A 14,568-nucleotide genomic window follows, 5' to 3' on the forward strand; every position below is an offset into this window, starting at 1 on the left:
AATGCGAAAACTGAGCACGAATGCTGCTTTGGAGTTTTTCCCTGTAGACCGAGCCACTGGTGCGAGAGTGCTTATCTAATCTGCGGCCTAATTTCTCCTACAGAAACATCAACGACAACGCATCTTATGTTTCGTCGACTGCGACACTAGCAAGCCTGCTAGCGACCTCCACGCAGATGTGCACGTTCTCCAAATCAGCGATAATTTCCTCATCTGTTTTATCGGAGTTGTCCTCATCCATACTTGACTTGATCGCGCTTAATTGAAGCATCATCTCGTCCTCGGAAGGCCCACCCGGGACCTTAAACTTCTTGAATTCCGTATTTTTATGATCCCAAGGGCTGTAATTTGCGTCTGCTATAAAGACACACATCAGCAGAGGTCTCTATAGAGTGGCTTTGCTATACCCTTACGTCGTCTTGGGTACAGAGGCATGCCCCGCAGTTCCTGTTGCCCTGCGCTATGGAGCATAATCATAAGACTCGACGAATCGACCGCTTCATATGCGCTTTCAAAATATTTAAGCATGACTTCCACGTACGAGATCGCGAATGTGACGTTGAGGCCGGCACTGTCCGCCCATTCTGTAGAGGGTGGTGTCTTATCTGTAAGAGCGCCTCGGAGGGTGGCCATGCGCTGGAATCTGTCATCGTCAAGGAATGCAGAAGCTGGACCTTTCAGGGAGGGTTGGCATTCCTCCTCTGCCTCGACAAGTTCTGCGAGACTATGAAGCTTCGATTCCACGTTGATCAGGTGCTGTGCAACGGGGAGTAGCTCGTCGAGGATCTCAACAATGGCTTTCACTGATTTTTGAGTGAAAGGGGGGTAGTGCTGAAGGTGATATGGCAGCGAACAGGCGACCAACTGGTCATCCACTGGACATATATCCTGTATGCGAACGTCCTTCTTAGGAGTGCCGTTCGTGTCGAGGTTGTTAGGAATCGTAAAGTTGAATTCTGCCATGGTGATTATCTTTTCAGAGCGCAGCATGCAAGTGACAAACGAAGTGGAACATGAAAAGAAAAGAGAGAAGAGGAGAGAGAGATGCCATTGTGGGAAGAAATTTTTTTCGCCTTTTAATGTTATCGAAAAACTTGACCAGCCAGCCAGCCAGCCAGCCAACTGGGGGTAGCTGAGTGCAAGTAAGCATGGGTCCTGGTTCGTGCGTCCACTCTCACAAAAGTACATGAATCTACATTGGCTCCTGCTGCGTCATAGTCACTTGGGCATGCATCAAGGCAACCTATAATTCACATCTCAGTGCTACAAGATCTGGTGTGGCCTCACAGCACCTCACTCCTAAAGGCACAGGACACTTGATGCAAGAACCGCTTACCGCGAGCCGTGGGACCTCTGACTCTTAAAATATACCTAAAAAGCTCTTGCTTATGCTGAGGTTATTAGATTTGGTGACGTGGTGTCGGGCTACGGCGAGGAGAGGCACTATATAGCGAGAGGCAGCAACTGTCTAGAAGGCATATGTAGACCAGGATGTAATAGTTGAGTCTTGGATGTGCTCTGAACTGTATACAGCCACGAAATATCTATCTGGAACAAGTGCAGTCCTGCCCAAGTTCAAAGCTCTTCTGGCGTGGCTTAATCTCTACGATACCTGAAAAAGATTCTTGCTTGGCAGCACGGGACCGACTGCGAAAGACGTCTGCTCATAGAAGATGCTACGCGTAAAAGCCAGACACTTTTGAACAGCTCTACACTGGAAGGCTGGTACACGTTCACCAGTTGAGTCCACCCGATTTCGAGCACAGCATTTGAGAACAATAAATGGTGAGCTTGGCCAGACGGCCTCATGTTCTACGAGCCTGGCACAATGCCCAGGCGCTAGGTTCTGTAAGCGTTGGCATCACCGACCATCGAGCCGACATCGGAGACTGGCTCCTGCTTGTGGAGCATACGGTGGACTGAGGGACACAAGTCGGCAGATACATCATTGCGTATCGTTGGGGAATGGCTTCGGTACCTTCCCCGCCCATATAGACTCTGCGGCACGGCATAGGCACAATCGACAGATGCATTTGAAATCCATAGTCAGTATATAGCTAGAAATTGACAGACGTATTTGAAATTCATAGTCCATATATATCTAGAAAGAAGTACATTGTGGATAATGAGGCCATTTCCCCGCCTTGTGTTGATAGCGATGATGCAAGACGAATGAGCACGTTAGTCGTCTGCCCAGGACAGCAAACAGCCACATGCTGTTGCAAGCACTGCAAACACCCAGTTGCCCGCAGTAAACTTCTGAGCTGGCGACGGAGCACGATGGGACTTCTTCTTTTTCCTGGTCCCGGGGGGTGGAGCTCGTCGAGGGCGGCGAGCATGCCTGTTTCTTGACTGGGCCATGGCTGTCTTGCACCAGTTCAGCGCAGCGATGAGGCACAAGCCCTTCCGTGCTCCACGCGTCTAGATTGGTCCTGCAAATTCCTGAGGTCAGCCCCAAGTATCAAAAAAAGAAATCAGTTGATGCTCTTGCAAGAACTGGCAGCGATCTACCTGATTGAGAGCAGGACTTCGCCAAAGGGACGGCACAGGTGGCGCAAGGTTCGTGAGCAGCCGCTGTTCAGCAGCCCAGGGTTGTTTGAAGCTCCCATGAAGGTGCACAGGGCCCAGTAGGTTGCATCTTTGGAGTTTCTTCTCCACGAATGCCCGCAGAGCATAGGCCGGGCCCATTCCAGCAGGCGGTGTATGCCTAGTCCACGTGGGAGCGGCAAGGCCCCTGTACTGCCATTGTACGATGTCAATCACTGATGATACCCTCGCTCACAGACATGTTCCATCGTGTGGGTCAACTCGGCCAAGCCACGACCGCCAGGTGGTGCGCAGATCCAACAGCCGGGGAAACGCGCACCAACGCGGTGTCCGCTGCCATGCCTGGTGTGGCGTTGACGTCCTGCGGTTAGAGCAGGGATGCGTGATGGAGGTCATTTTTTGCACGGACTAATGTTATCGAAAAAACAGCCAGCCAGCCAGCACGCCAGGCCGGTATATGTACTCGCAGCTGGAGCTCCACTCGAGCTCGCACAGTGTGCAACTAAGTGGGGAAAAACTTTTCTCATGCATAGATCCGCGACGCAAGGTCTGCCGTGGTGGGATCAGCTTGCGTCATGTCTCACGCTGCATATCCTATCAGATATTATTTCGCCGCGTTCGACAGCCACCTCTGCTCAGCACCTCCAATAGATAAATCCACTAACGCAAAGGATGCAGAAGCATGGAGAGATGACCAGTGGGAAGCTGACACGCAGCTGACATGGAGAAGCCCCGGTATGTTGACCCGACATGTTAACTCAACGCGGCACCGTGGCTAACCAGTGAGACACGTTGAGAGACGAGCTAGCCATGGAACATCGGTCTCCAAACCGACCTTGGAATGCCGTAAAATGGTGAAGGTGTGCCTTTCTGTTGCACATGTCCCTGCATGTAATTTGCTGGGTGGCTGCGATGCTGGAACAGAGTGTCATCTGGCTACCTTGCCATGCCACATAGATGCAGTAGGTGGTAGCCGATCGCTGGGACGGCTTCACGGGGTGCTCTCGAGCGCTCATTCCTGGGGGATGATAGGGTCGGCGGGTGACTGCTCCTCACGACCGTCCAATGCATCTGCATGACTGAGCCACTGGTCCCTACAATAGCCACGTTCCTTGCGGGGGAGCAAAATACATACAAGCTTGCTGCGAGCAATTGGTGCCAGGAGGATACGACACCGCAGAGGCTAGTCTAGACCAGCAAAAAGCAAGACAATACTTCTTGTAGAGACGCTTGCGCGAAGCAGTCTCAAATAATCTCTTGGAACCGATGCGATTCGCTTTGGTGCGCCGCCAGCCAGCTCAAGGGAAGACATGGAGCATGGCAGACGGACGAGTAGATTTGGTGATTGAAAGCCATAGAACACTACTCGATACCTTAAGAGAGATTGAGAACAATCACATGGAAGGGGTGATAAGTCATTGGAAGATCAAGTCAAATTGCGCAGGATAAATGTCAAGTCTGATGACCGTGTACACTAATTTGATCACTAGAGCTCTATTCCCACCCACATCTTTGGCACCCAGCCTTTCTTTGTAACCATGCCTTGAGGGCCCCACCACCACTGCGCATCGCATTGCTTGTCCATCACCCCGGTGCGGGGCTGGACACGATGACAAGCGCGTCCGCTCCACATAGCCTCCGCCCATTACCAGATAGCATCCTCTGAGGGCTCATGTTAGTCTATCTCAAACAAAATGCAAAGGCTGTGTACGTTCAACATACGTTCCATCCGATCGAACACTCCCTCATGCTCCTCTTTGCTGAGGAGATTCCAGCTCTTTTGGTCAATGCGCGGCTGGCCGTCGTCTTCATCGCTGGTTTCGGACACAGGCATATTGCAGGGAGCCTCATTTTCCTTATTTTCGTCTCCCATATCGTCTTTGTGGATGTCGTTGAACACCGTCCGGGCCCGGTTAACGAATGTTCGACACTGCACCCTCATCGCTGCGCACTTGGTACCAATGGACTCGAGTGCCTTGACGTCGTTTGGCGTTACTTTAGGGCAGCATTCCTTATCTTCGGGAATGGGTTTAATGGACAGTTTCCGAAATCCTTGGGATAAACCCCGGATTTGTTGACGCACTTCGTAAGCCTCGTCGCTCTTGACGCAGGGAAGACTGCGTAGTCCCTTTATCGCGAAACTGTGCAGGCAGTCGATGAGCAAGGCAATTTGGCGTTCATCACCTGGATTGAATTCGTCTGCGACGCAGAGAAAGCTGTCGGCATGGTCGATGGCAGTCTCACCCTTGGGCCACGGGTTGCCGCGAGGCTGCATTAACACCGCGAGTTGCTCCATGAGGTAGACAAAAGTCAAGGATGTTTTGAGCCAAGCTTAATGTTATTCTCGTCGCAACTACTAGCACGAATACGCCTGTAGACCAGTCATGGCGCGTGACGCTCCGGTGTGAAGAGTTGGTGCATAGGAGAGGGCTGGCCTGCGCTGGTTGACACTAAACTACAAGCTGCGGCGATGGGAGTGGGCTAGCGTGGCAGTGCTGTGTAAAAGGTGCCCCGCCGCTCTCAAAAGAGCTGGCCGCTGCCCTATCAAACCCCGACGGGACTCCTGAAACTTGAGCTAATCACGTACAATTTCTGAAATCGTTTACCATCAAGCTACTATAGCCACTTGCACACAGCAGATGAAGAATAAGCTGGCACCGACGCAACCTCGAGAGCACACCAAAAGCATCGTTGGCATCGATGCACCTCACAGAACCACCTTTGCCCGGCCCCTCATCACTGGCCCGCGGCGCAGGTGGCCCGTGTCGAGCCTTGTCTCGTAACCAACATCGGACGCGGGCCGCCTGCGCTTGAGTGCGCTGGCTGCGGCAGTCAGCACTTCCGGCGGGGGCGCAGTGTCCGGGCTGGGTCCACCGTATGACACATCACCCGGGCACGGCGATGCAGGCGTTGCGCTGTCTGTCCTCGGCCATTCGCGGTGGCTCTCCGTCCCCGTGAGCTCCTCAGCATCTCCACTGAGATCTGCGAGCGCTCCGGCCATCAGTGGCGTGCTGTTAGGTGTATGGTGCGCGGGTGGCGTGGCTGGGGCGGCATTGGAGTCGGCACCTGCAGCGCACGCCGGATCGAATCGCACAAGCGGATGCGCGGCGTCAATGTACTGGAACACAAGGTTCCGGTTAAGCCAGTCACGATCTGCTGCCGACACCCGTGGCCCCTTCCGCGGGTCATGGTTCGACAGGTATACACACAACCGGCCCCACTCGATGCTCGTCTTCGCCCGGTACTTGTCCGTCACATGGAAGCGAGCCTGGCAGCCGAGCCAGGACTTGTATGACGGGAGCCCATCCAGACCCCCGCTGATGTCATCGAAGATTAGATAATTCACCTTTGGGTTGAATTCGTCGACATTAAAGTGGTTGCCCATGTACGCGAATGTCCCCCCGAGGTTTTTCACCCACGTGGTCTTGCCCGTGCGCGATGGGCCCCAGAGACACAGCGACTTGCCCCTACCACGCACCGTTAGCCCAGCATGTTACGACGTCCAGCGATCGACTTACCGGATTCCACTCGGCCCACGACCGAGATGCGGCTTCAGCTCGTCGTTCAGCCATCCCTCGATGGCAGGGTACGTGCTGGTGTCGAGCACCAGACCGCTGGGACGCTGGTACGGCTCGGGGGCCCGGGCAAAGGCATGCTTGGATGCTGCGACCAAGTTGATGTGGTTGCGACAGTAATCACTCGGCGCGTACTTGGCGCAGTTGGCCAAGAATTCATCGGGTGTGGCCGATTCCTGCAGGATGAAGCGATACTTGGTGTCTGCCTTGCTCTGCGAAGTGAGAGCGGCCGCCTCCGCTTGTGCCTCCTCGCTGCCACTCCCGAGTTGGGCGGGTCGCAGGTCCAGTGGTGTCTCGGCCTCGTGCCAGCCAATGTCGAAGTCGTTACAGACCATGCATGCGCCTCGTTTGTCCGCACGTCCGACGTAGTCGCAGGCGACATGTTTCATACGTGGGTTGACCTTGGTGAAGTGGGGTTTGTTCTCGCCCACGGTTAGCTTGACCTGCGCGTTACGGATGGAAGGCGTCTTGCGAAATGCGACAAAGGCATGGTAGTGAGGGCCGCCGTCGTCGTGCTCCTCGTGTGCCAGCTTGACACGGAGTCCCTGCTCCGCACCCGGGACCAAACCACGCAGCTTCTGCTCGGCGACAGGCTCGTCGAACTTTGCGTCTACTCGAGACCAGGTGATTAACCAATACATGGATTGCAGCCGGTAGCCCGGGCCGGCGCTGGTGGCTGTGGACCCAACAAGCCCAAGGGGCTGGCGGCCGCCAAGTGCTACACCGTTGGGAGCTGCAAGTCGGGCCTGCAGGTGGGCAGGCGGCATGATGGAGGAGTACGGTGCGGACTATGGGGAAGCTCAGCTGGGGTGTCGACCTGGTGTGGTGGCGAGGTGTTTCTTCCTGAGACCTAAGCGCTATGGACCAGACTCTCCATTATACTCCATCAGGTGCCGTACAGTTGCACCTGGCAGTTCAGCATGGAGGTTGAACCTTCCCCAGATGCTGGCGCACAGAGGAAAGCCATTCCTGCATTCGATAGCAGGCGCGTGGGCTGACAGAAGGCACGGCCTGCGGCAAGCTTGCTGCAGGCACTTGATGGACACGGTGATGCCTTGCTGGTTCCACTTGACTGCCCCAGCATAGTCACAAGCTGACAGCATGCCATGTATCTAGACGCATGGGGAGTGCTGCCCTGCTATGGAACATGGGCATCTTTGTCTGGGCTACGGATCGATGCCGTAGTAAACTAAGCATGTGGCGCAATTTTGAGAGCAGCTAATGCACAGCGTGGGCAGAGGTCTACCGAGATACGCAATGGTGGGACGCCGGTGCTCAGCGAATCTTTACATGGTAGGGCAAGGTCGCACAAAGCCCGCATTCGGGGAGTGCCCTCACAGCCTAAAGTGGTCCAGTCGCTGACTTGCAGGCAAGGTCGATGGGATCGTCTCTCATGTGCCTTCGTAAGTGCCAAAGTGGAAGAGCATTCATGTGCTCCACTGACGGGAAGGGTAGCAGCACGCGAGATGAGCAAGCAGCGGGGAGCAGCGACCCATGAAGTCTAAACGGCCCTCGACCGTATCATGGGGACCGATACTACTCGGTGTTGCGTCAACACTAGGTCTGTAATGTGTTTGTACTGAGGTTATCTTCGCAATTGCTCGATAACATTAGCTCCGTGCGAAAAATTCTGCTGTGCCGCGGCCACTGTCGACCTCGGTGTCCCTGCCTGGTGCATTTACCATTTGCTACATGGCGAGTACCTTGCAGGACATGGGAGAACCCCGGCCACTCGAACCAAACTGTCCGAGGCTCGATAGGCTGAGTCGATGCTGGCGGCCTATGGTGGCCAGGCACCAGATCTACTGGAACCGAGATCTACCACTGCCCACGCATGCATGCATGCATCGTCACGGTACCTTAATCACTAAAGCACCATAGGCCTACAGATAGTTGACCACAGCTGCACAGGAAGTCTTGTGCTACCCGTTTCGTATATCTGGCCAGCGAAGTCTAGAATGATGCGCCTGATACTGTTGACCGCTCTAGATTTCTTGTAGGTCCAAATGAACTCAAGAATGTCCACTTAGATTTGCTGAATTAGACCGGATGGTCAGTTGCGAGACTCATTCTTCACAACATTTTCATGCACGCAGTTGGACAGCTCTATGCATTACACCTCCATAAACATCATGGTGACGTCGCGCTGCCGAAGATGGCTCATCGTGAGACACGTTATTGTATAAATATGCTTATTTACTGCTCTATACTACAAGTACGGCGTGCCCCAAGGCAAACACGCGTAGCATTGATTTCCGCCTCCTTACAGTACAGCACCCGTGCCATCTCCCGCGCAGAACAAAGCAAGATAAGTTGTGGAAGAGACTTAGGCCTCTAGTCATTTTTCACTTTCAAATACACGACGTAAGGATTGTAAAGAGATCGATCCTCGACCTTTTGCTCGTCATCTCGACGACGCCGATGGATTTTTCACGCCGTCACGTCGCTGTTGTCCGGTAGTCGTGGAAATGGGAGACGAGACGCGATCCAAAGTATGTCATGTCGCTCCAGTACGGCATCGCCTGCTTGGACATTGTAGCCGCAGAGGTAGCGTGTGAAGGACTTCACGGAGCCTTTGCGGTTGGGGTCCAGCGACTTGTCTGACTGGTCGTAAAACAGCTCCAGGCACATCCTAACCTTGCCAGGTCCACGTTGTCTGTACCAGACCAAAAACTCGTGGTGACGAGGTCCCTGCATGAATGGGCTGCGTATGTAGGCTGCCCAGTCGAAGGCGTGGATCATGACGGGCTTTCAGCACATCCAGAACCCACGGAACTCGATGCGGCTACGTCTGCATGCTGCAGCCAGCCCAAAGTAATCGGGAAGCCGATCGGTGCCATGGAGTCATCTGTTTTTCTTTGGTATGAGCGCTGTGACTGCGTTCGCATTGGTCTCTAGGAGACGCTCATAGATCCTGACGCGTACCTCTAGAGGTGGTAGTCGTCTTGGTTAATAGAGGCAAGTAGGGGCAAGACGTGGGAGCAATGGGAACCTACTAAGAGGAAGCTGGAACAAGGCGCTGTTCTCCTGTTGATCAATTCTCTTGTCGGTAGCCCTGGTCAAAAGACGGGCTGATACGAGCAGAGACCCCCATTTTTCCAGCTGTGCGGTCATGGCGATCTGTTGTTCTGCTAGGACTGGACAAGAAGAGGAAGAGGTTGAGAGTTATAAACATGGCAAGAAGAGAAAGCTGCGCATACCTTATTTAGTCTGTTCGCTTGTTCGAGGATTTGAGCATGGATTCTCAAAGTAGCGGTGTAGTTACCCCTATGCGTCGAGCGAGGTCTTGGTAGCCCGTGCACACCGAGCTGAAGCATACTTGCTCCACCACGAGACTGTTTCAAATCGTAGGCTGGATCACACAGGAAGGGGCGCAGATGAGTGAAACAAAATAGCCAGAGCTGAGTCGTTCCACCCATAGGCCGTGAATACCCGCTGCTAAGCGCAGCTGGATGGCTGGCTGGCTGGCTGGCTGATCCATTTTTCGATAACATTAACTTGGGCAAAAAGTTTAGAGGTAGACCCCGTGGGCTGCTGCTAGTCACACAGTGCGGTGGGTGTGTGTGAGTGGGGTTGGACCCACGCAAATGGAGCATCAGGCCTGTCGTGCGGTATTCATTCTCGGTGAGCGTTCCATCGAGGCAGACCCCACCGGACTGTAAGTAATTGCTGTGTCACACCGGCACACATGGCTAACCTATGGAGGAGGGCGGTGAGAGCGGGCACATGTCAAGGCAGATTTGCAGGAGCACACGCGGAGTAGAGAATAAAAGGAGGCCGGCGGCTCCTGCCACTGGCTCTCTTCCTTGCCAACACCCGTCTCCATTCGCATCATGGACCCTGCGTTCATCGCCATGGACCAGCCCGACGACGGGCATGAAAATCATCGTGGTCATTGTTACCACTGCATGCTTAGATCATTGTACCTGACTCATTTAATTTCTGGGGCAAGTTTTGTATATACCTCGCCGCCAGTCTATTTCTGGGGGCCGAGCGGCCCAAACAGCTACCTTTCCATCTTCGCCAACATCCCGTTTGAGTCGGAGGGTAATCAGTATGTTAGTGTGCAGCAGTACGCGATGTTCCAGAAAGCAATGGTTTTCAATGATGAGAGCGTGGGACGCAAAATCCTTGACACCACGGACCCAAAGCAGCTTCAGGGCCTGGGCCGAGCAGTCACAGGCTTTGACTCCACAATCTGGGCGGAAGGTAAGCTCCTAACCTTCACTCTTCACGGTGGTTCTCGATGCTTATCTTGTAGCACTATCGGAAATCCTTTGAAGGGGTTTCTATGACATGATCACCAAAAGTGCGGAAGCCTCGGAACTCCAACATCGGCTGTTAGCGACGGAATCAAGATTCATCGCCGCTGTAAGTCCCAATACATCCTCGTGCAGAATGCCTGGTGATGCTAATACGTCCAGGCCGCTCTGCTTGACCGTCTCTATGGCATCGGGCATGCAGAGAAAACCGCTGATGAAAGCGATAAAAGTGAGTGGGGCCTCAACAAGCTGGGTTTCGCGATCATGGAGGTAAGGTTAATGCTTCAGGTCCACCACAAAGTTGCGGTACCCATGTTCGGGCAACCCCCCTGGGAGCGTTTGACGGACTCAACTTCATCGAGAGCGAGAAGGCGTTGGCTGCGTTTGGGATTGGCTGGTGCATATATTTTGAAGATATGGGGGTGGGTGGTGAACTGTTATCGGGCTGCCTTGGCGCGAATGCAGCGTAGCCGAACGACGGCGAGCCACATGGTACGTGGTGGAAGGCATTGACTTTTGTGATGTCGGGATCCTTGATAGTGGCTACTCGGACTGCTGCGAGTTTCAAGAATCACTCATTCATGATTTTCCGAGAGTGAAGCGACTTGGCTGGTGCCATGAGCCGTCGGGTATAGCGTCTCAAATATTGATCGACCATGGCTCTAGAGGACGTCGCTCTTACTATATCCCCGCAGGGTACAAGGGGCGGAGTATTGAGGCGGAAGCAGTGAGGCAGTGCATGACCGCGCGAGCTACTGACTTGCATCTATGGACTTTTGCGGTCGGTGATGGCAATGAGGCTTTGCAGCGCCCATGCATTGGACAGGCAGTCAGCGGCTTCGAGCCCGAGGCAGTATCGAGTCACAATTATTATGTATAATCCTTAATAGACATGATGCGGCCCATTAGGCTCGCTCGTGGTGGTGCGCGGACTATCCAGCTAACCAGTGTGGACTTTTGCACAGCAGTAGTGTCTGGCGCAATCCGATCTCATTCTGAATCGCGTCTTAGAAAAAGAGTTTGGATTTAGCGTCAGGCCTACAAGGCACCTGTGAACATTATTAGTGCTGTCCACTTGGTACCCTCACTGCTAATTTTATTGCGGGCTCAAAATAAGCGCCAGATCCCCAGCTGGCCATTCGGCTGGCTGGCTGGCTGGCTGGTCAACTTTTCGATAACTTTTCGATAGTATTAATCGATCACGTGGCTGGCTGGCTGGGCCAATTCTCTGATAATGATATAATGCAAGGGCTTAGTTGGCTGGCTGGCTGGCTGGCTGGTCAGATTTAGATAATATTAGTTTACGTAGCTGGCTGGCTGGCTGGCTGGAGCATTTACAGTAAAAATAGGTCACTTCGCCACGACAGAGGTCGATCCGTAGGATCTGCAGATGTGTCGCGCAGCTGAGTCGGTTTTGGATTGCTACCCTGGAGAGTATTTTTAGAAATGCAGTTACGGCCGATGGTGTGCTGCGAGTGGCAACACATGTGGCAAGGCGGATGCAACGAAGGTATGCGTCAGCAGCTCGCAGGCTGCACTGATACCTCTGTGAACAGGGGGCGAGGCCTTGTGCAGCACCATCGTGAGCATCCGAGTTCAAGTAGTGTGATTTGCTCTTCCGTGCGGGCACACCAAGATGTCATTTCTGCCGTTCAGTAAATGTATATAAACATGTCCTCCCGCCAAATACCTTTGCACTCTGGTTAGCAGCATTTTGTCCTCGGCATCGCATTCCGAGAAAAACAAAAATTTCTATGGTTATCTTGCATAGTACTGCAAGCTAATATCTTCATTGTATTTTTTTTATGTTCCCTATAGAACAGCGTTCAGCCTCCCTATATCCTCTTACCCAATGGACCCAAACGAGATGATCGAGACGCATTGCGACCTCGAGGACCTGAGGAATAGTCTTGGATCCTATCCAAAACCATTTCAGAGGGCATTCAAGAATGCATGTTTGCTACAAAAGTACACCGTGGGCTGTCAGTTCCAGCAAATGTCAAAATGTTTTGATCGCATCATGGAGAACCTCGAATCCCAAGCGTGGCACCCCGGGCTTTCCAGCGATGAGCCCTACAACAATACCTATCAACTGCACCTCCAAATGATGAAAAAGGCATATTTCGATATTAAAATCGACCTGGATCAAAACCCAAAACTGCATTTCGAGGTGGTCACCGCCACAAGCAATGCAGGTCGGCTTCTGTGGGACTGGATGGACCAATTCAACAGCTTGATAATAGCTCAGGCGGTCACTATTAGGTTTCTTGCAGCATTGATTGCAATTTTGCGCAACAGTGCGATGCGCGAAGGGCTTGTGCATTGGCGGCACGAAGACGCACACTCGATCCATGATTTTGGCACCCCTAGCTGGACTTCGTCCCCGCCGGCATTTGAGTTCTCCAGCCCGCTGCCGGTGGTGAGCACTGCGCTCGATCCACGAGTACTGGAAGGGAACCAGGAGTGTGACGAGTTGCAACTTTCTACAACACTGAAACCACCAACATTGGCACATGGGATCTTGATCCATGGGGAGGAGAGTGTGACGCTCATCGACCCATGGTTGTGCAATGATGCCCTCGCCTCACCACCACCACTAGCGTTTGAATGTTCAAGCCCAGTGTCTGTGGCCAGCACTGCACTCGACCCCCCAATGCTCCAAGAGAACAACGCTTGGAATAGATTTCAAATTTCTAGTGCACCAAAGTCACTGGCACCGAAACATCCTGAGCTAACTGGGGAAGATGAAAGCATGCAATCGATCGACTTGTGGCAGTACGATGACTTCATAACTTTGCCAGGCGGACAGGACGCAGAGCCACAGCAGACAGTTGACAGTTTTGCATGCTCCATGGCATCGAACGACGGACTATGTAGGTCTACATTATCTCTTATTCCTCCAGTTCCAAAGGCTAATACGTGTTAGATTCCGGTGACCCATGGGTCGAGACGGGCTGTGATCGAGGAGGACTGGTGCTCTCTGGGTCAGAGGCAGACGCTTTGCTGCCTCCGCTTCCGGAGCCAATGTCGATCACCGCATTTGACGACATGGAGATTTTTTCGATATAAGTGCCAACATGTTTGGTAATAGAGCACGTACCTCAATCTCCGCACGTGGTGGACTGCAAATCACAATTGCTATTTCAATGGTCAGGACTAACAATACTTATGGTTCGGGAATATCAGTTTCTGATTCTAGCTATTGCTGCTTGTACGGGCATTTGAAACCAGTGTTTCTGCTATAGACTGCTACTGGAGATGAATAGAAGTAAAATTCGAACATTTTGAACGAATTCATGCACATGTATAGTTCAGGCTTGCTGAACATAACCCAGTGAATGGCCACGAAGCCAGTCCGCACCTCGTGCTCAGCGATTTGCGCCACCGTCGATAGCAGTGTGGCTTGCTTCGAGACTGCTTGCGCATAATAAGTCGTTTGACAGGTTTACCTCTTACACCTTCGCCACGAACTGCATCGGCCGAGCATAAAGTGGCCATCATGAGGTACGCAAGGCTGTTTAGGGCTTAAATGTCAGCCATCGGGTCAGCCCCAGTAAGCAATGTGGCGGTGAACACTTATTTCGGGACCAAACACGGTGGTAGGGCTGAAAATAGCGCTTCTTGCTTGTAGATCGTCATCCCTGCTTATCTATGTCTTGAGGCTATACCAGGCGCAGCTCTTCGGATTAGAGCCTAAAAATAACCTAGGCAACAATGCATGAAACCGTCTAATCAATGGGTCTCTGCGGTCACAATCGAGCAGATATATATTTACGCAGGGTTTCATGTGTTTTGGTGGACTACTAGGCATCAGAACTCAACTCTTTGACCAAAACACCATCATTTATTTCTGATCATGTGGTTCTTTGAATGCAACGCACCCCGGGGGGTCATACAACCTGAGATGAGATCAAACGACTGCGAGGGGCATTATTTGAAAACTTGGGTGGACGAGAGCTGCCCAATGGAGAATAATGTGAAGCAGAACTCTCTTGCTGTAAGTTCTTTGATGTAAACCTAGCTTGTCGCCTCAGCTAACCTTTGGCACTCAGAGCACTATTGCATGGTACTTCCCCTTTCTCATTTCATCGCCAGACCTTGCCGGCAATATGCTCAATGAAAAATTGGGACCACCTCCAGGATATGAGACCCCAGGGTCTAGCCACGCTATGCCAAAATGTGAA

At 52.7% G+C, this 14,568-nt stretch overlaps 5 protein-coding genes across 5 annotated transcripts; 1 reads left to right on the top strand and 4 right to left on the bottom strand.

Moving 5' to 3' along the window:
- Nucleotides 1–124: 124 nt before the first annotated feature.
- On the bottom strand, nucleotides 125–963 carry SCP_1400430 (hypothetical protein; the record flags this gene model as incomplete). Its single annotated transcript, XM_027763750.1, has 2 exons — nucleotides 125–357; nucleotides 408–963. The coding sequence occupies 2 exons, from the start codon at nucleotides 961–963 to the stop codon at nucleotides 125–127; spliced, it is 789 nt and encodes a 262-aa protein (XP_027619551.1).
- A 3,229-nt stretch (nucleotides 964–4,192) lies between these two features.
- On the bottom strand, nucleotides 4,193–4,843 carry SCP_1400440 (hypothetical protein; the record flags this gene model as incomplete). Its single annotated transcript, XM_027763751.1, has 2 exons — nucleotides 4,193–4,209; nucleotides 4,270–4,843. The coding sequence occupies 2 exons, from the start codon at nucleotides 4,841–4,843 to the stop codon at nucleotides 4,193–4,195; spliced, it is 591 nt and encodes a 196-aa protein (XP_027619552.1).
- A 411-nt stretch (nucleotides 4,844–5,254) lies between these two features.
- Nucleotides 5,255–6,889, bottom strand: SCP_1400450 (replication associated protein; the record flags this gene model as incomplete). The annotated part of the gene is made up of 2 exons (XM_027763752.1): nucleotides 5,255–6,014; nucleotides 6,066–6,889. The coding sequence occupies 2 exons, from the start codon at nucleotides 6,887–6,889 to the stop codon at nucleotides 5,255–5,257; spliced, it is 1,584 nt and encodes a 527-aa protein (XP_027619553.1).
- Nucleotides 6,890–8,552: 1,663 nt separating this feature from the next.
- Nucleotides 8,553–8,864, bottom strand: SCP_1400460 (hypothetical protein; the record flags this gene model as incomplete). The annotated part of the gene is made up of 1 exon (XM_027763753.1): nucleotides 8,553–8,864. The coding sequence occupies one exon, from the start codon at nucleotides 8,862–8,864 to the stop codon at nucleotides 8,553–8,555; it is 312 nt and encodes a 103-aa protein (XP_027619554.1).
- Nucleotides 8,865–12,404: 3,540 nt separating this feature from the next.
- Nucleotides 12,405–13,453, top strand: SCP_1400470 (hypothetical protein; the record flags this gene model as incomplete). The annotated part of the gene is made up of 2 exons (XM_027763754.1): nucleotides 12,405–13,257; nucleotides 13,311–13,453. 2 exons carry the CDS (start codon nucleotides 12,405–12,407, stop codon nucleotides 13,451–13,453), a joined length of 996 nt encoding a protein of 331 aa, XP_027619555.1.
- Nucleotides 13,454–14,568: the final 1,115 nt, after the last annotated feature.

The sequence above is a fragment of the Sparassis crispa genome, assembly GCF_003851025.1.
Source record: "Sparassis crispa DNA, contig_000013F, whole genome shotgun sequence".
In the NCBI taxonomy this organism is placed as follows: Eukaryota; Fungi; Basidiomycota; class Agaricomycetes; order Polyporales; family Sparassidaceae; genus Sparassis; species Sparassis crispa.